Source organism: Martes martes (genome assembly GCF_963455335.1).
Source record: "Martes martes genome assembly, chromosome: 16".
NCBI lineage: Eukaryota > Metazoa > Chordata > Mammalia > Carnivora > Mustelidae > Martes > Martes martes.
The window spans coordinates 11,429,553-11,450,626 of NC_137904.1; the positions used below are offsets into that span (position 1 = coordinate 11,429,553).

The 21,074-nt window shown below is 42.0% G+C and overlaps 1 protein-coding gene across 1 annotated transcript in view; it reads right to left on the reverse strand.

The window, feature by feature from the left end:
• AKAP10 (A-kinase anchoring protein 10) overlaps positions 1-17,938 on the reverse strand; it is an 81,857-nt gene extending 63,919 nt beyond the window's left edge. Inside the window, exons 1-3 of the mRNA XM_080827519.1 lie at positions 17,653-17,938; positions 7,543-7,590; positions 1,179-1,361 (exon numbers count right to left, since the gene is read on the reverse strand). Coding sequence (XP_080683645.1) covers positions 1,179-1,361; positions 7,543-7,590; positions 17,653-17,740 — 319 coding nt within the window. The 5' untranslated portion in view covers positions 17,741-17,938. The remainder of the gene's footprint in view (positions 1-1,178; positions 1,362-7,542; positions 7,591-17,652) is intronic.
• Between the last annotated feature and the right edge of the window lie 3,136 nt (positions 17,939-21,074).

Consider the following 21,074-nt stretch of genomic DNA (forward strand, 5'->3'; position numbering starts at 1 on the left):
TTTCTTTCAATTTATGATACCATGACACACAATTTTTACAAAGTGCAGAACTGTGGGTAATGAAAATTCAGAAAACCTCGATCTCCTGCATACCTTTTTTGGGGGTAGGGGGGAAGAAGTTATTTTAACATAGTAGGGATCCTACTACACTCATTGTTATGTGACCTGCTTTTTGCACTTTAACCTTAGATATTTCTCTAGGTCATCTTCAGACTTTTAAATGGCTCCCTAGTATTCCAGATGCGGGTACACCACAATGTATCTACTTGTCCATCGCCAGATATGTACATGTTTGTTGTTCCTCATTTTTTGCTTTCACAAACAACACTGCAATAAACAGCTTTATACATACTTGCATCTACTTCTTTTTGCATATATGTGACTACCTCTGAGGGCGAGATCTTCTATTTTACATTCTGATAACTACTTCCACACTGCCTTCCAAAAAAATCGTCATCAATCTACACTTCCACTAAATACGACTGGCTATTTCTCTTCATCTCCGTTACCATTCAAATCGTCAAACTTTAAAGATTCGCTGATGTGTTAAGGAGAACATTAACTCATTACTTAAATTTGCAATTTCCTGAGTATGAGTGAAATGAGGCATCTTGTTCATATAATTAGTGGTTAAATGTATTTCTTCTTCTGGAAATGGCCCTTTTTTTTTTTTTAACTGAGAATGCTTTATATTTTATGCTTATGGGAACATAATAGAGTATCATTTGTTATACTTGTTGCTGTTATTTTTATTTATTTTTAAAATTTAATTTATTTATTTTTATTTTTTTAAACATTTTATTTATTCATTTGACAGCGAAAGAGATAGCGAGAAAGGAAACATAAGTAGGGGAAGTAGGAGAGGAAGAAGCTGGCTTCCCGCCGAGCAGGGAGCCTGATGCAGGGCTCGATCCCAGGACCCCGGGATCAGGACCCGAGCCAAAGGCAGACACCTAACGACTGAGCCCCCAGGTGCCCCAAATTTTATTTTAAGAAGGCTTCATGCCCAATGTGGGGATCGAACTCACAACCCACAGATCAAGAATCACATGCTCTTGTCTTAAATACATTTTTCCAAAGCACATTCCCATTATACAGTTCTAGTATCCTCCAGCAAGAGTTTCCCACAATACACTCAATCCTTCCTACTAGAAGTTAACAAAAAGTGAGTCACTTACCCAGGTCGCCAAAATGAGCAGCCTCCATGTGGCTTGGCTGCTTCTTAAGTGTTGCGGTCCTGCTACTTGAAAAGGAGTCCATGTTGGCAGAAATGGCATTGATTGCAACATGACTTGGTCCTGCTGCCTCCAGCAAGGCATGATTTTTAGTGCTTTTTTGTGGGGAATGTACAGATATTGAAGCTGTAATTTTGGGGGGAAAAAAAGGTTAAAAATTAAACACAATTTGATAGCCTAAAAATGTCTCATAAAGGGCTTTAAGAGAACTTTAAAAATTAAATTTTGTAACACCTCCCTTAAGCATGCACACTCAACAAAAAATACTTATGAGAAAGGTAATCAAGCAGCAGAAAACTGGAAAGCAATGTCCTATTATTATTTATAACTCTCAAAATACTGTGCCAAAAACAGAACTTAAAATAAGAGATGTTTCTTTGAGAACTTCTACTGATGACAGAAAGTACCAAAGCCAGAAAACATTCTGATATATGGACCTTTTCAATTCCTTAATCCTTTTTGTCCAAGGAACAAAACTAAAACTTGTGAAATGGGGTAAAAATGAGAAAAATATTCTTCAGAATACTTATTTTACTTATTTTATTTTATTTTATTTTTTTGTCAGAGGAAGAGAGAGAGGGAGTGCACAAGCAGGGGGAAACTGCAGGCTGAGGGAGAAGCAGGCTCCCTGCTGAGCAGGAAGCCCAATGTGGGGCTCCATCCCAGGACCCTGGGATCACGACCTGAACTGAAGGCAGATGCTTAAGCCACCCAGGCTTTCCCTTATTTTACTTTTTAATTGGGTAACAAAATTTCTCTAATGAAAAACATTTATGGGGTACCTGGGTGGCTCAGTCATTAAGTGTCTGCCTTCAGCTCAGGTCATGATCTTAGGGTCCTGGGATCGAGTCCCACATCCCTGCTCAGCAGGAAGCCTGCTTCTCCCTCTCACACTCCCCCTGCTTGTGTTCCCTCTCTCGCTGTGTCTCTGTCAAATAAATAAATAAAATCTTAAAAAAAAAATTTATGATCAAAGTTCAAGCTGCTTAGAGATAAAACACACTTGAAAAATTCACAAAATACATTTTCCTTAGTAGTCTGAAGAAATAGCCTATTGACATCAGAATAAAGAGGTTACCCATTTGGTAACAGAAAATAAGCAACTCAGTATTACAATACTGTCAAAGTAGTCCTGTGACCTTATTGCTACAGCTGGATCAGCATTCTACATCTCCTATTTACTCCATACAAGTATAAATGACTCTTATTAAAGGTTTTTAAAAAGTGTTGGCCTAGCACACTGCTATAGCAAGAAGGATAGAAGGGACACCTGGGTGGTTCAGTCGGCTAAGCGTCGCCTTCTGCTCAGGTTATGATCCCAGGGTCCTGGGATGGAGTCCCACGTTGGGCTCCCTACTCAGTGGGAAGTCTGCTTCTCCCTCTGCCTGCTACTCTCCCTGCCTGTGCTCTCTCTGACAAATAAATAAAATCTTAAAAAAGAAATTAAAAAAAAAAATGCCCACCATGTCAGAAATGGTCTCCTTCCCTGACTCCTCTTCCTGAGGCTCTCTGCTCTTTTATTCTTTCTGCTAGAAACAACATTTACTCTCAAACCTTTTAATTATTACTAGAGCCAACTTTTCTGAAAAGATTATTTAAACCTGTAAGCACTCCTCTTTTTCCCACAAATAAACTTGAGACCCTGACATATGTTAAAATAGATAAAACCAGATAAAATAGGTACCTAAGGTCTAAACAGATATCTAAAGGAGATTTTTAAAAAGAGTTATTAGGGGACGCCCGGGTGGCTCAGTCATTAAGCATCTGCCTTTGGCTCAGGCCATGATTCCAGCATCCTGGGATCCAGCACCACTTCGGGCTCCCCGACCGGCGGGGAGACTCCTTCTCCCTCTCACACTGCCATCCCGTCCCTGCTTGTGTTCCCTCTCTCGCTATGTCTCTCTCTGTCAAATAAATAAATAAATACATTTAAAAAAAAAAAGAGTTATTAGTAACTCTGGCTGATTCAAGGGGAACGTCTCACTCACACTCTGGAGCTCTCTGCAGCAGCTCGTAGGGTACATCTCTATGGAACTGGAGCCCCAGTGGGGAAGCCCTGACCTGCATCTGACACCTGGCCTTTGATTCGGGCTTGGGGCCTATTAATTCCTTACCGCTAGCTATTCTCACTTTGACTTTATCATATCAAGACCAATTTGTCCAAATACCAAACTCACCGCATCTTCTTCCAAACTAATGCTCCTACTCAATTTCCCTATCTCTGCTCAACCTGCCAGTCTCCAAAGCTCAAAATCATGGGCCCATTCTTTTTCACTCTACATGTTTACCTAAGATTGGTTGATTTTTTTCTTAAAGATATTTAAACATCTACTTACATGTTTATTATCAACACCACACCCTTAATACAGGCTTTTCTGTATTACAGCAAAAGAACTTCTTTGGTCTCCATCCTATGGAACTCTTCCACACTCACCTTTCATAAATACCATATGTAAAGCATCAGCATCCTACTCAAAAGCCTACAGGCTCCCTATTTTCTCTGCCTCAACTCTCTGTTCTGGTCTTTAAGGCCCTTACAACTGGGTATCAATCTTCTGTGAAAATATCCCCTTACTTGTCTGAAGGTCCCTTTGCCCAATATATACTCAAAGAAGAGGTTGGGCTGTGAGGGAAAAGAGAAAGAACTGCCTCTTTCATTCAAATCCTTATTATTCAACTTTTATATAGATTAAGTCCCATTTCTACAAAATCTTCCCCACACTTCAAAAACCATTTGCTGATCTCAAATTCCTATGAACTCCTCACAATACTTCATCTAACTAAGCCATCATGTTCAAGGGTCTTCTGCTACAACAAGAGCTACCAGAGTAGTACCTCCTACGTACCAGACCTTGTACTGGGGGCTTGATACACATTTTTTGGAGGGTATATTACTTCATTATCTCTCACACCAATTTTGCAAGACCAGTACTTTTCCCTCAATTTTTAAAAAAGATTTTATTTGTTTATTTGACAGAGATCACAAGTAGGCAGAGAGGCAGGCAGAGAGAAAGAGAGGGAAGCAGGCTCCCTGCTGAGCAGAGAGCCCGATGCAGGGCTCGATCCCAGGACTCTGGGATCATGACTTGAGCCGAAGGCAGAGGCTTTAACCCAGGAGCCCCTATTTTTCTCATTTTTGAGATGCAGAAAGACAAAAGTTAAATACTTGATACATGTTAATGAGATAGTAGTTGTTTCAACAGGCAGAACTTCAGCTTTGGTCTGCCAGAATCTAGAAAAATCACTCTTTTACCTTGGGTTGGAAACTCAGACTCTAGAATTATTGTGTGGATAAAATAATATATGTAAATGTCTCCAAGTACCTCCCACCCACCATGCCAAAATTGAACACAGAATTTCCCAACTTGGTTCTCCACCAGTCACACAGTTAGGCAAGCCAGAAAAGTAGGTGTTAATTTGAAACCTTCCTGTCCCTTACACCTCCTATTTAATCAATAACAAAGTTCTATCCATTTCTGCTCTAAACTGATCACTCCAGATCTCTTCATTTTCATCACTGTAGATCCAGCCCATGCCATCTGTGGACTCACTTGATGAATGTTCCTCTCCCCTACCAATCTGTAAGTTCAGGGAGTGCAGGAGCCAAGTCTTTTTTTGTCTAGCCTCAGTTTTTGGCTAATGCCTATAACAGAACAGGTGTTCAAGAAATGGTTGTTATTAGTATGTTGGTGTATTTGCTACTATTCCACATCTAAGCTCTAATCATACTGCAAACTTCTTGAGGGCCTGTTTCCTACGCTGTTCTGTAAGATTCTAAGGTAAGCCAGTGAATGCTAAGCACAGATTATGTACTGTCACAGGGTAGGAACATGGAATTCTTTAGCCGAGTACAGTTTCAGAAGTTAGGCAGGCCAACCCTCTCACTCCACAAGTGAAGAATCCGAGGAAGGTTACAGGACTTCCCAAGGGCACCCTGTTAGTAGCAGTTTAGAGTGGAAGACCTGAGAAATCTAAAGTGCCTGAGACATCAAACCCCTTCCTTCTACATTCAGATCTTGTCTTTACACATGCTGCGTGCTAAGGGCTTGAAGTCTTTATGAAAGTCAATCAAATTCTGCTTAAGGAAGGTGGCATGAACCAACACGGAATTCACCTGGCTTAAAATTAACAGAAGTAAGCAGAAAATAAGACTGTAAAGTACCCTAGCTCTTCCCTAATATTACAAATCTCTTAAGTTATAATTAGTCACTCTCCAGCAAACTGAGCATAAATGGTTAATACTCAATGCCAGCCACATAAGATACAAACATTTGAAGGAAAAGTCTAAGTAGCGGGCACCTGGGTGGCTCAGTGGGTTAAGCCTCTGCCTTCAGCTCAGGTCATGATCTCAGAGTCCTGGGATCGAGCCCCACATCGGGCTCTCTGCTCAGCAGGGAGCCTGCTTCCCTTCCTCTCTCTCTGCCTGCCTCTCTGCCTACTTGTGATCTCTGTCAAATAAATAAATAAAATCTTTAAAAAAAAAAAGTCGGGCGCCTGGGTCCTGGGATCGAGCCCCGCATCGGGCTCTCTGCTCCGTGGAGAGCCTGCTTTCTCCTCTCTCTCTGCCTGCCTCTCTGCCTACTTGTGATCTCTGTCTGTCAAATAAATAAATAAAATCTTTAAAAAAAAAAAAGTCTAAGTAGCAATCTATATATCTCATGTAAATAGATTTTATTTATGAAATTTACATGTAATGGCTATATAAATAATTTCCATTATAATTTTCCATTCCGATCTTTGTAATTAATATAATAAAATCAGTCAAAACTACAGTAGAGATTACAACCTAAAGAAGCATGCTCTAACCTATAAACATAGACAATATACTGATTACAATAAAGTACTCTGGATAAATTTTAAGTTAAGACCATTCATCCAAAGTAACAGAGAAGTTAAAACTCTAATGATCCATACTTCCGGGTAAATAACAGAAAGCCAAGCCTTGTAAGTGGCAGTTCTTTACTCCAGAACTGTCAGCTCAGTTCAGAGTATTTTTCACTTTTTTTTAAAGATTTTATTTATTTGACAGACAGAGATCACAAGTAGGCAGAGAGAGAGAGGGGGAAGCAGGCTCCCTGCCAAGCAGAGCACCTGATGTGGGGGTCGATCCCAGGACCCTGGGATCATGACCTGAGCCAAAGGCAGAGGCTTTAACCCACTGAGCCACCCAGGTGGCATTTTTTGTTTTGTTTTTAAAGATTTATTTATGGGGCACCTGGGTGACTCAGTCAGTTAAGCCTCTGCCTTCGGCTCAGGTCATGATCCCAGGGTCCGAAGATCGAGCCCCGCATCGGGCTCCTTCCTTGGCAAGGAGTCTGCTTCCCCCGCTCTTGCCCTCCTCCCATTTGTGCTCTCTCTCTCCCTCAAATAAAATAAATTTAAAAAAATAAAAAAGATTTATTTATTTGAGAGAGAGAGAGAGTGCACACAGTGGGGAGTGGCAGATGGAGAGAGAGTCTGCAGCAGACTCCACACTGAGCGGGGAACCCAACACAGAGCTTGATCTCAGGACCCTGAGCCAAAACCAAGAGCCAGACACTCAACCCATGCAAGTACCCCTCGCTTTTTTTTGCCTTCTTAAAAAATAAAGTCGGGGCGCCTGGGTGGCTCAGTGGGTTAAAGCCTCTGCCTTCAGCTCAGGTCATGATCTCAGGGTCCTGGGATAGAGCCCCGCATCGGGCTCTCTGCTCAGCAGGGAGCCTGCTTCCTCCTCTCCCTCTGCCTGCCTCTCTGCCTACTTGTGATCTCCATCTGTCAAATAAATAAATAAAATCTTAAAAAAAAAATAAAAAAAAATAAAGTCAACTACAAACCATAAGAGATGCTCAACTATAGGAAAGAAACTGAGGGTTGCTGGAAGGGAGGTATGGGGGCATGGGATAACTGGGTGATAGAGATTAAGGAGGACACCGATCTAATGAGCACTGGGCGTTATATGCAACTGATGAACCACTAAACTCTACCTCTGACACTAACAATACACTCTATGTTAATTCACTGATTTTAAGTTAAAAAATAATAAAGGCAACTCAATGATTTTAGGGAACAATCAAACATGTGATTAATGGAGGGCACTGGTTTACTGTATCACTAGGACAGCCAACAAGTGCTTAGCAAAAGACTATCATATACGCAAGGTGCTGAAGAATATACAGGTCGAACAAGGAAATAAGTCACAATCACAAATAATTATAAAAGAAGGCAGAGATGATTAATGGCAAAAGAAGGGGGCAAGATAACAGGATTAAATAGCCTGTACATGCAAAGCACATCACTTTTTAATACAATGGAAAGCCACTGAACTCACCTTTAATTGACTTGACATCTGAGGTTTTCTCTTGTTCTTTGCCTTTCACTGGAAGATAAAAGAGCATCATGACCAACTTCTATAGTCAAAAAGATCCCATATGTACGATGTAAAAATTAGACAAGGTTTGTTCTAACAGATGAATATTCACAGCTGTACAACAATGGAATAACACCTTGGAGGGGGACAGGGCAAGACAGTTGTCAGGGGAAGTTTCTCTAAGGAAGTGACCCTTGAACAACGTTCAGTCAAGAGCACTGAGCGTGCTAATGGAGAGACAATGTCAGAATACCTAGGTTCAAATCTAGCTTGCAACTTATTATACAGCCTGTGACCATGGACCAGTTTACTTCTCTGGGTCTCAATTTCCTTGATTTATAACTTTAGAACAGTAATAACAACATCTACCTTAGAGGGTTATGAGTGAAAAAAGAATTAAAAAGAGCTTAGAAGAGTAAAAGGTACAAGGTTAATTTAGGATGTTAACTAATATTATTAAAATATACCACTAGATGCATCTTCAAGAAAGAGTTCTTTGTGTATTGTATCTTACTTTTTGTGTATTCCTCTCAAAACAGCAAATAAAAACATTCTAAACTTATAATCTAAATATCTAATACTCAAGGCTTAACAACTTCTCTTAAAATGCTACACAGTCTCTTCTCCATTATACAAAACAGTAGAAATTCTACTGCAAATATGCTAACAATGTAATATCCAAGAAAGGAAGGTACATGGCAGCTTAAGCAAAGCGTGAACTCTTACAGGATCTGACATAAGACTATTTTTAACCTTCCTTACTTTTCTTGTATTTTTTCCCCAACATTAAATTTTCTTTAACCCCACCATGAAAAGCCTATCAAAATAAGAAATCCCAACATGTGCTCTTAAACAGTCAACACTGAAAGGCTAGTAGCAGGAAATAACGAGCTCTCAAAGTATCAGATAAATTAATCCATCAACAAGTATGTGAGTGCCTCGTACGTGCTAGACATTGTCCCGGCTCAGGAAGGAATAGTCCTGTCTTCAAGAAGTCTACATACAAGAATGTAGAGACAAACATGAACAAAAATGAGATCATTTCAGGTACTGATCATTGCTGTTGGGAAGAAAAAAAAATACGGTAATGTAGTAGAAGCAACTGGGTTGCATCTGCCAACTGATTGCTTCTCCCACTTGAAATATGAACTTGTCTGAACTTCCAAGGCACTCGACTCCCTGGTTTCTAGCTTCTCCTTCTCAGTTTATCGCCTGATCAACTTCTCTACCTCCCGAGAGTTTCTCAGAGACAGTTGGGCACCTTTTCTTTTCACTATGTACACATGTGTATTTCCTGGCTGAACTTACCCATTCTGAAGGCTTTCAATACCACAGACAAGCTATGAATCCTGAATCTTGAATATAAATTCAGGTCTAAAACCTTCTTGACCTTAAGATTCATTTTGTTAACCATCTACCCATCCTCTTCTATAATTACACTGGTCCAAAAAGGAACATACCATCTCTTCCCAAACCTGGTTTACTTCACTTTTCATTTTCTCTCATGAATGACACTCCCACCCCAGTTTCTCAGGCCAAAAATCTCGGAGTCACTCTTAACATGTCTCTCCTTTACTTCCCACACCCAAAACACTTCTAAGACCAACTGATTTTACCACTAAAACATACCTCCACAGTTCCACTTTTGTCACCTTTAATACATTCTCATCAATCAGCTCTAGTCAACATTTGAAACAGACAAGTACACACACAATCCAATAACCACATTATTAGTGTTTTGCCTTACTTTCCTTTTGCCCCTAAATATCACTATGACTCACATACCTGATCCCACTGCACTTCTTCCCTTCCCAGAGATAAATACTGCCCTAAATTGGATGTGTTTTCTACCATTTATGTTTTTAGACTATCACTACATGAGTGTAAAACACGCGGTTATTCTTTAGATCTTTAAAAATGACATGAAAAGTATTCTTCTACACATCTGAAACTGGTATTCATCCCATAATTTGACTTGTCTATACTGGTGCATTCATGTAGCTCTAGTTCATTCATTTTAGCTGCTTAATTCCTAAAATACACCTTTATTTATTCATTTTAGTACATGTCTTCCTATGTAGTCTATATGTAAGAATTTCTCTAGGCGGGGTGCCTGGGTAGCTCAGATGGTTGAGCATCTGCCTTCAGCTCAGATCATGATCTCCAGGTCCTGGGATTGAGCCCCACATCAGACTCCCAGCTCAGCCAGGAGTCTGCCTCTCCTTCTCCCTCTGCCCCTCTCCCTAATTGTGCTCTCTCTGTCTCTCCAATAAATAAATAAAATCTTAAAAAAAAAAAAAAAGGACTTCTCTAGGATAAAACACTATAAATGAAATTAATAGGTAACCAATGATGGGCATTTTTAATGAAAGTGGCCATTTAATGAATATTTTTCAAAAGGCATTTGATGGTATTTTTAATTCATTTCCTTGAGTTCCTTTAAGGGAATATCCTTTTGTATTTATTGGGTATTTAGGTATCTTCTTTTATGGGCTGGCTATTCAATTCCTTTGTCCTTTACTTATTTGTAGAAATTCCATACATATTCTGGATGTTAATCCTTGGTGTTGCAAGGATATGTGTATTTTAAAATATGTGTATTTTATTGTATGGAAGCTTTAAATTTTAATGTAGCCAAATTTACATTATGTGGATTGTATTTTCCTATGTCTTAAAGATATCCTTTCCTAGCCCTGGATCAGATTTTTTTCCCTCTTTATTTTCTTCCATATGATTTCAAATTTTGCTTTTTAAAATTCTGGGCTCTTATCTACCTGTATTTATTTCTGTTTGTCAGATATTGGGAAACTACAGCCCACGGGCCAAATCAAGCCCACCTTTAGTTTTCTATAAATAAAGTTTTAGTTTAACACAGCCATGTCCATTTGTTAACATATAATCTATGGCTACAAGGACACCTTCTTGTCTTTTACAGAAAGTTAGCTGACCCCTGACGTATATGATAGGACACAGAAAAATCCTAATTGTTTTTCTGCCAGAGGGATAGCAAACATCACTTAATGATCAGTCCAACCTTTCTCAACTGTACAGGAACTCTCTATATACCAAGTTCCCATACATACATGGGTCTGTTTCTGGGCATTTAATTCCAGTCTTAATTACCTAACCATATAATCAGTCTTTAACAGGGCCAAGTCCTCTACCTTATTCTCTTACAAAACTATCTGCTCTATTAATTATAGGGTCAACTTGTCCTGATCCTAAAACCTCCATAGGAATTTTTAAAGTGCACTGACTGAATGATTAATGTGGGGGAGAGTTCACATGTTTCTGGTATTGAGTCTTTCTATCCATGAACATAGTATACCTCTCCATTTATTTGGGTCTCCTTTCATGACAAATTAGGTTTTGTAAACTCTATAATGATTTTAGTTTTGTTTTTACTGGCCTACACTGGTACGACTGAGTTTTAAATACTTCCATACAAACACATATATTTTTAAAACCCAGCTGAACTCTTTTATGAGTTCTAATGGTATGTGTGTAGATCTTCTTCAGTTCTTTTTTATAGATGCAATTATGTTATCTGGGACTAATGATTCCTTTGTCACCTTTCCATCCCAAAACTTAAATTTCCCTTCTTTTTCATTTTGTGTATGTGCTATAGTGAAGACTACATTAGCTTTCTTTTTGTCTAATATCCCTGATATATTTTCCTATGCTTTTGCTTTTAACCTTCTTATGATCCTTTTTATACTAAACAGTATACAGGAGGAATCTAGTCTTTTCACTGGGACAGCCCATTTCTGTTTATTGTGGTTACTGCTCTTGATGTCTAAAGAAGATCATTCTTAAAACTTTATAAATTTGTTGATTTCTCCTGGTAATTCTGTATATTTTGCTTTATGTATTCTGAGACTGATATTAGGTACAAAGCAGTTCAGAGTTTTATCTTCCTCCTACCCTGTTCATTTTATCAAAATGTAGTCACCTTTTTAGACCTGATAATGTTTTGTTGTTTCAAGTATGTCATCTGCCACACAGCTTCCTTCTGGTTGACATTTGTCTGCTATTTCCTTCCATCCAGTTATTTTCAATTTCTCTATGTCCTTATGGTTTAGTTGTGTTCCCAGTAGTTTATTGCTGGATCTTGGTTTATTATCCAGCCTGACTTTTTGTCTTTTAGCCATACAGTCTTTTGGAAGAATTAAGCCTATTTACACTTATTGTGACTACTGATTTAGGTTTATTTCAACTACCTCATTCTATACTGCTAACTATACTTTTTTCTTATTTCTGTATTTCCTTGTATTATAAAACATCTAAAACAAAGACAATACTAGAATTTAATCTGAGTAACACTCAGGTTTATCAAATCTTAACATTTTGCTACATTTGCTTCTAAAATTTTTTCAAAAGAAGACATGCATGTGAAAATTAAGTCTCTCCCTGATTGGATTCCCCCTTCTCCCTAGTGAAATAATTTCATAAAATAGATTATTGTCTCCACCTACAGTTTTACTCTTTAACGTATTTCTGTATCTATAAACAACATATAGCATTGATCGAAGGTTTTTAAACTTTATATAAGCAGTCCTACAAACTGCCATTCCCAATGGCAGCATACCCTAACCAAATCTTGGTATAGTCAGATTTTAATCCCATCCTTCAGGAGTTCTCAAGAACTGTACTTCCTCAACTCAAGAACTTTACTTCCTCAAGTAACACCTATCTCTTCTGTATCATTTTCTCCCTCTTTACCAGATCATTTCTATTGTCATACAAACATGTTCTAGCACCTTTTAATCTTAAAAAAAAAAAAAATCCCTTAACCCAAGAGCCCCTTTTAGTTCCTTTTCACTGCAGTTTCTTGAAAAGGGTGTTTTTATTCTTGCTACTTTCCACACTTCACCTTCTCCCTCCAACCCATTCCACTGATACTGATACCTCTCTCAAAAGTCATCAATTACTTCCACATTATCAAACTAAGTAGTTATTTCATCTTGATCCTGCAAGTGACATTCAACACAACAGACCTTTCTTTTTTAAACACTATCTTCTCTTAGCTTCCATGATATCACACTCCTATATAACTGGTATTTTTTTTTAAGGTATATCTTTTTCCATGCATTTACCTTTTTTTAAAAGATTTTATTTATTTATTTGACAGAGATCACAAGTAGGCAGAGAGGCAGAGAGAGAGGGGGAAGCATGCTCCCCGCTGAGCAGAGAGCCTGATGCAGGGCTCGATCCCAGGACCCTGGGATCATGACCTAAGCCAAAGGCAGAGGCTTTAACCCACTGAGCCACCCAGGCACCCTTGGTATTTTATTTTTGATTCCCCTTTGCCAATGGCTCATGTTCCTCGATTTAACTTTTAAAAAATTTCTTTAAAAAGATTTATTCTTTTGAGAGAGATAGAGAGAGAAACAGACAGACAAAGCACAAGCGGAAGAGGCAGAGGAAGAGGGAGAAGCAGGCCTCTGTCAAGCCAGAAGTGACATGGGGCTCGATCCCTGGACCTGGAGATCATGATCTGGGCTAAAGGCAGACACCCAACCATCTGAGCCATCCAGGTGCCCCTCAATTTAACTTCTAAAAGCTGGCTTAACTCCAGAACTTTTGCCAAGGCTCTGTTCTTGTGTATAGTATGGCAGGAAATGCTACCTGGCCACAGAACTCATTTTCCTCTTTCTAGCAAGAGTACTGTAGCCTACTAGCTAGCTACTAGCTGGCTAGTTACTCTACATTTCCCAGAAGCTTTTGCAGTTATCTATGACCATATGACTAACTTCTCACCAACAGAATATGAATAGAAATAATTTTGTGCCACTTTCCTGGCCAAAGTTTCTCTTTCCTCCTTACCATGGGTCAGGGGACTGAGGACAGACAGAAGGGACTATGACCCAGCTTTGACAACAGACCATACCCTAAGGGAAAGAGGTGTAACAATATGGGAGGAAAGATCCCTGAATGATTGTGAAGCAAAGCCACCCAATGAACTTGGACTGTTACATTCAAGAGAGTAATAAAAAAAAAAAAATCTATCTTTTTTGAGGCATTACACTTCAGTGTATCTTTGTTATAATAGGCTTAGCCTTTCAACATAACTAATTCTCACATTTTAAATATTCTCTAGGTGAGCTCATCTAGTCCCATGTCATTAATCACAAGTTATGCAAAAATTTTTTTTTTTAAGATTTTATTTATGTATTTGACACAGAGAGCACACAAGCAGAGGGAGAGGGAGAACCAGGCTCCCTGCTGAGGAAGGAGCCTAATGCGGGGGCTCGATCTCAGGATCCTGTGATCATGACCCAAGCTGAAGGCAGTGGCTTAACTGACTGAGCCACCCAGGTACCCCTGTAAAATATTTCTAAAGCCAGAACCATATCTCAAGTTCTGACCTCTTCCCAGAACTGTAGATTCATACATCCCACTGCCTCCTTGACATATCCACATGGATGTCTGTTACACAAAGTCATAATTGACAAAAACAGTTCTTAATTCTTCCTGTCCCAAGCTCTAAGCCCAAAACTTTTCCAGTTTTTCTTCACTCCAATCACTTGTTCAAGTTATGCTATTTCTGTCTCCAAAGCATATCCTATACCCAGTAAGTTCCAGCCTTCTTTAGGTTCCTTAAATGCATCCAGCTATTGCTGCCTCAGGACATTTTTACTTCTAGTTCTCTCTGGTTAGAATGCAGTTCCTTTGATCTTTTGTGAGGCTGGCTCTCTCCCTTCACTCAGATCTCAAACTAAATACCATCTTCTCAGACAAGCCTTCCTTTATTATCTGAACAAATACTGTTGTCCTGTGATCTACTCCCACATCAGTTTAAATTCCCTGCTCAGCACTTTTTACTAGCAGATATTTTTTGTTTTTATTCATTTATTCAACAAATATATACTGAATTCCTAACTATGCCCAGGCCCTGACCTACATATGGGGGGGGATACAGCTGTGAACAAAATCAGCTTCCATCTTAATAAAATACATAGAAAAGTAGAGGGTGATAAATGCTGTGGAGAAAGTAGCTAAGATAGGAGTGCAAGGGCTGGAGACTGCAATGTTAAAAGTAGGATGGACAGACAAAGCCTCACCAAGATGTCAAATGATCAAAAACCTGAAGGAGATGAGAGAACAAAATAGTGGGTGTCTGTGGGAAGAGGTTTCCAGGCAGGGGGGGGAGGAAATAAGTGCAAAGGCCCTGAGGCAGGAATGTATTTGACAACAAAGAGGCCAATATAAAAAGAACAGTGAAAAGGAAACAGGAAACAGGAAAAGGAGAGCAGGAGATGAACACAGAGAAGAAATGGGAACAAGATTAAGGGGGGGGGGCGTGTATAGGAAGCTACTGGAGAAATTTGAAGAGACAGGGGTCAAGGTTGGAAGAAGGGAAACCAAACTGAAGCCTACAGCAAAATAACTCTGCTTTCTCTATTTCCTTTTTACCTTTAAAGATTTTATTTATTTGAGAGAGCAAGTGAGTGAGCAAGCAAGTGCTGGCAGGGATGGGGGAGGGGGTGGGGGGGAAGCAGAAGGAAAGGGATAGAGAGCCCCAAGTAGGCTCTGTGCTCAGCTCGGGACTCAACACAGGGCTCCATCTCATGACCCTGAGATCATGAGGTGAGCCAAAATCAAGAGTCAGACGCTTAACCGACTGAGCCACCCAGGCACCCCTTTTCTCTACTTTCATAAAACCAGCTTCCTCTTAACATTTAAGCTGAGATTTGAGTGACATCCTCTCAGAGGACTTCCTTAACTGTCCAATCTACAGGGATGACCACCTAGACCGGGGAGTTAATAGTCAGGGATGGTGAGAAAATGTTGAATTTGGTTACGTTCTGGAGTAGACTTAGCAGATTTGCTTATGTAGATACAGAGTAGGAAAGAAAGGTTCAAGAAGGTACTAAAGTTTTAGACTGAGCAAGTAAAAGAACAGAAATGCAATTTACTGAGGTGACAAAAAATCTGGAGTTAAATTGTGGATACAGTAACTGAAAGATCCATCTGTCAGCCTATTATTTCTATTAACAGATATACTGTATCTATTAGGTAGAGGTATAAAGTGGACCAACAGTTGGATACACCATTCCTAACTCAGGGGAGAGAATTCAAGCTGGAGATGTAAATTCAGGAGTCGTCTGCATATAGGTGGTATTTAAAAATGGTATTTAAAGACTGGATGGGATCCCTAAACAGAAGCATCTCCAGCTTCTACTCTTGCCACATTCAGCCTGCAAAAAAGCAACTACAATGATCTTTTTATAACATAAGATCAAATCACTCCTCTTTAAAAATTCTAAGGGGCGCCTGGATAGCTCAGTGGGTGAAGTGCCTCACTCTGGATTTCAGCTCAGGTCATCATCTCAGGGTCATGAGATCCAGCCCCAAAGTAGCGCCACACTGAGCATGTAGCCTGCTTAAGATTCTCGCCCTCTCCCCTACCCCTCCCGCGCTCTCTTTCAAAAATAATAATAATAATAAATTTAAATAATGTCTCTGCATTTGAAATAAAACCTAACTATGGCCTACAAAGCTCTGAATCTTGTCTACCTCTCCAAGTCCAAATCACAGTGGCCTTCCTTCCTTTCTTGAAGGACACCAAACTCCTTCTTGACTCACCACCTCTGGACATGCTCTTTCCTAGCCTCTGGTACCTCCTATTGACCCCTTGGCTCTAAGTTCCAAGGTCACCTGCTGAGGCCCCTCTCTAACATCAAACCAAAATATGCTTCTCCTCTCGCCTCATCTCTGTCATGTTATCAATTTGTAAATACACACAGGTATTAAAAGAGAAATTTATTGTCTGTCTGCCCCAGCAGACAATAAGGTCTGTAGGTGCAGGGACTTTTTCTTGTTCAGTGCTTAATAATGAGGGCCTAACACAGTGCCTGCCAAGCAGCAGACATTCAAAAGTATTTGTGGGACAGAGACAACAGTCTATTATGCAACATCCAATCTGCCTCATTATACACAGAATGCTTTCTTTCCCCCTTTAAAAAAAAAACCCACTTCAACACTGTAAAACAAATTAGAGCTATAAACTACACCAAGGTACATTATCAACAAAGCTTCCTTGTACCATTTTACAGGTTTCCTTCATTCAGCAGTGCTTTCATTCATTCCTCAGTATCATTCACTCACCCCACGACATCAGTTACTAAAACTCTGCATGTACTTAAAAAGAATTTTTGAATTCATATCTGAATGGGGCCTTTAGGAACCACATAATTCTCGGTTAAAAGAGGAGAAAAAAGTGGGTTAACACTTTTCTATCCCAGGTGACAGTCAGTAGCAGAGCAGTCATGCGAACCCAAGCCTCTGATAAGGTTTGGTGGTGGTGTTTTTTTCCCCCTCTGATACCTTTTCTCTTAAATAACAAGAACTTAAAGAACCATTATCACCCAAAAAGACTTACACTTGTTCATTCTGGATATATACTTTGAATGCAACACAACAACTTTATCCAGGATCAAAAGTAAACTGCCTCTACTTTAAAACTGGGCGGCTATTACAATTGAAAATCAGAAATTTAGTTTGCAAAGTGAGCGTTCAATAGTTAAGTTGACTTGCTAAGTCATCAAAAGAAATAGTCTTCATTAGGGAACTTTCAGCAGTAAGTAATGTTATTTAGGAACTGCAGGATCCCCCTCCCCACCCACCCCCAAAAGGGGAAACTAGAAAATAGCACCAGTTGAAGAAAAGAGCTTTTTCACATGTTGCTTTTAGATATAAACCCCTCAATATTCTGAAAAGTCAGAGACTTCCGTAACAGGGTACTAAAGGAATTTCCTTTTTCTGGATCCACCGTTTAGACACACAAGCACACAAACGCGAAAACTGGGTTTGCGCAAACAGGCATTAACTTGTATGGGCTCCGGCAAATACTTTTGGACCAGCGAGGTAATTCCCCTCTGACCTCGCGCGAGGAGGCCACCTTCTCCCTCCCTGCAGAGTCCGGGAGCAAAGCAAGGCACGCAGGGGGCGTTTGCGCGGAGGCCGAGGGCCTCGCCGCCACCCGGGAGGAAAGCCCGTGCAGGCCCACCTACCCCACCGCCGCCCCTGAAGCCCGGCCTGGCTCCCAGCCGGAGCCCCCTCTGCTACCTTTCCGCCGGAAGAAGGACATGGCGGGGCCCGGGTCGGGGCGGAGGGCGCGGGGGGACTGTCGCGGGGAGGGCCCGGCTCCCCTCATTCAGCAACCGGCCCGGACTTCCGGGTCCGCAGCGGCCGCCGCACTAGCCTGAAAAGAGACCCTTCTTCCGGGTGTGGGCCCCACCGCCTCCTTGAGAAGCCCAGGCAGCTCCTGCCGCCATATTATCAACAAGCCGCCCGCCCGGAGTTCCGGTCCTTCCCCGCGCGAGGCTTCACGGGAGGCCGAGCCGCCGGCCCCGCCCCCCATCCCCGCCTCCTCTCGTGGGTGCGGGGGCACGCGCCCAGCCCGCCCACGTGACCTTGCGCGTGTGCGGCTTGTGCCCTTTCCCAGGTCCGGCGTCGCTGCCAGGGTTGGAGAGATGCAGATCCGGTCCCCGCAAAACTGACCCTCCCGGAGCCGGAGTCCCCTCCACGGCCCGCCACCGCCGGACCCTGGAGTGGATGGCGCGGTGCCTCAGGTTTGGGGCGTCCGGCCGTGGGCACTCAGAGCGTGCCCTTGTACACAAGGCGAGGCCCGCACTGCCGCGCTCCCGCTTAGCCCTCCCGTTTCTCCGTTCCAGTGAGGCTGAAAGGCACGGGCCGACTACAGCGGCTTCACCCTGCACCTGCAGCCCGTGCTCGCCCAGGCGAGCAGACCAAACACACGCCCCCAGTCGCGCGTTCCTCGAAGAGGGAAGAGGAGGCATAACCTGTTTTATGCGGCTCCACTGGCTTCCACAATCACAGTGACCTCGGCAATAAAAAAGGAGAAGTGGACTTGTTTTCAGAACCAAATCCCTACGAATGCTCAAGTTTGAAAGGGGCAGTAGCATAAAAGCATCGCCAGTAATTACAAGGCAGACTCGTGAATTATCCTTCAAGCTCCGTTCAAGTGGCTTTTCCCCAGTAAATCTGGCCCTCCATCCATCCCTAAAGCAGAGGGAAAATAAGTCTCCCCTGCCCTCTTAGTGTTCCTCGCCACTGGGTGAGTGCGCTGATTGGGAAAAAAATTGTAGCCTTGTGTGTGCTCCTTTGGGGAAGGAATATAGAAGATAGCACTCAATAAATGTCCACTGAGTGTTTTTTAAATCAGTGAAATCATGTGACGGTTGGGGAAACGGGACCAAAAAGAAGTTCAACTTGTCCAAGATTATGGAGTGGCAGTGTTTGAGACTGTAACTAAAACCCGGGGTCTTTTCACCATATAATTAGAGCAACTTAATAGATTTGTTTTGGTCCTGGGCCTGTAAAGTAATCACAGCTGATACTTAGTGAAAGTTTTCTACGCAGTTACTGTGCCAAAGACTCCAGATTAAGAATAGTCCTTGGGGGGCACCTGGGTGGCTCAGTGGGTTAAGCCGCTGCCTTCAGCTCAGGTCATGATCCCAGGGTCCTAGGATCGAGCCCCACATCGGGCTTTCTGCTCAGCAGGGAGCCTGCTTTCCTTCCTCTCTCTGCCTGCCTCTCTGCCTACTTGTGACCTCTGTCTGTCAAATAAATAAATAAAATCTTAAAAAAAAAAAAAAAAGAATAGTCCTTGGGGGGCACCTGGGTGGCTCAGTGGGTTAAGCCTCTGCCTTGGGCTCGGGTCATGATCTCAGTGTCCTGGGATGGAGCACCGCATCGGGCTGTCTGTTCAGAGGGGAGCCTGCCTCCACCCCCCCCCCCCCCCCCGCCTGCCTCTCTGCCTACTTGTGATCTCTCTCTCTCTCTGTCAAATAAATAAATAAATAATCTTAAAAAAAAAAAAGAATAGTCCTTGGGTCTTGGTGTGGGGAAAACTAGGCACGTTAAAGTATCTTAAAGCGCCTGGGTGGCTCAGTGGGTTAAGGCCTCTGCCAAAGGCTCAGGTCATGATCTCAGGGTCCTGGGATAGAGCCACGCATTGGGCTCTCTGTTCAGTAGGGAGCCTGCTTCCTCCTCTCTCTCTGCCTGCTTGTGATCTCTGTCTGTCAAATAAATAAAATATTTTTTAAAAAAAAGTATCTTGTCCAAGGTCACAAGCTAACTAGGGGTGAACCCTGGATTTCAAACTTAGTCACCTCCAGAGCCTAAGATCAAACCTCTTGCTGCCTGGGTAAAGGGAGTGTGGCCAGGTAGAAGCAAGAGAGACTGGCCGAGGCTCTGGATGCCTGAGTGTATCCTGGACCGGAGTTGGTGTTGAGAATGGATGTCTGTTCATCTCCTGGGGGCCTCTGCAGAGGCCGCAGGGGAATTTGGGCAGTGTCCTCCCGCGATGAGGGGCTGTTGTAAACCAGCCTGCACTCAGGAGGACCACTCTGCTGTCTGTGACCAATAAAACCAAAGGTCTTGCCCTTCAATGAGATTGGCTGAAGTCCAGGAAGAGTGTAGCTGATGTGCAGTTGATAAAATGGAATTAAGTGGGAATCTAGCAGAAGGGTAAGCACGGGGCCCTTCTCTCTCTTTTCCCCCCTGGAGTCCAGTCCCTTGGCAGCGCCTTCTTGTATTTGTTGACTGGCTAGTGGCCTGGGACTGAGGGGGAAATGCAAGAAATCCCCTGAATATCATCACTGAACAGGAGCCAGGGGTAGTGCTCTAGTCCCTGTAAATCTTAAACCCTTTCTCATTTTCTCTAACTCAGCGTAGAATCCATGTAAAAGCAGGACCAGCCCTGCCTTCCACTGTGATTACTGCTCTTGAGTGCCTCGTAGCAGAAATTCTGGAGCTGCCTTTACTCCTGCAGGCAGCAGAATATGTATTCTCAGGTGGTAATACCTGTCATTATTTCTTAGGTACTCCTGTGCTCTCCGTATACTAAGTCTTTTGTCTTTTCTTTTTTCCTAAAGGTTTTATTTATTTATTTGACAGAGGCAGCGAGAGAGGGAATATAAGCAGGGGGAGTGGGAGAAGGAGTACGCCTCCCACCAAGCAGGGGACCCGATGCAGGGCTCGATCTCAGGACCCTGGGATCATGACCTGAGCCGAAGGCAGATGCTTAACTGACTGAGCCACCCAGGCGCCCCTACTATCACACTCTCACTTCATCCCTGACGTTCTCTCCCCCCACCAAAAGACCCCATGAGATGGCTAATGTCATTACCCCCAGTTTACAGGTGATGACATTGAGGCTCAGAGTAAGTTACCCCGGGAGCACAAGGCTAATAAGGGATAGAGACAAGATTTCAACCACAGTCAGTCTGACTCCAAGCTATTTGCTTATACTACTTGCTCCTGTCTTTCTCTCCACCTGCAGCTAATACCTAGTCAGCTGATTCCAGCGTGGGGTGTCTATTTATTGGGAGAATAGAAGGTGATGCATGATATCTAGCAGTGCAGACGCCTTCTGAATCATCACCCATTAAAGTGTTTATATGCTTAGGGAAGCCTTAAGTGTACTACTACACTGCCATTTAATCTGTAGGAATTTGATGATC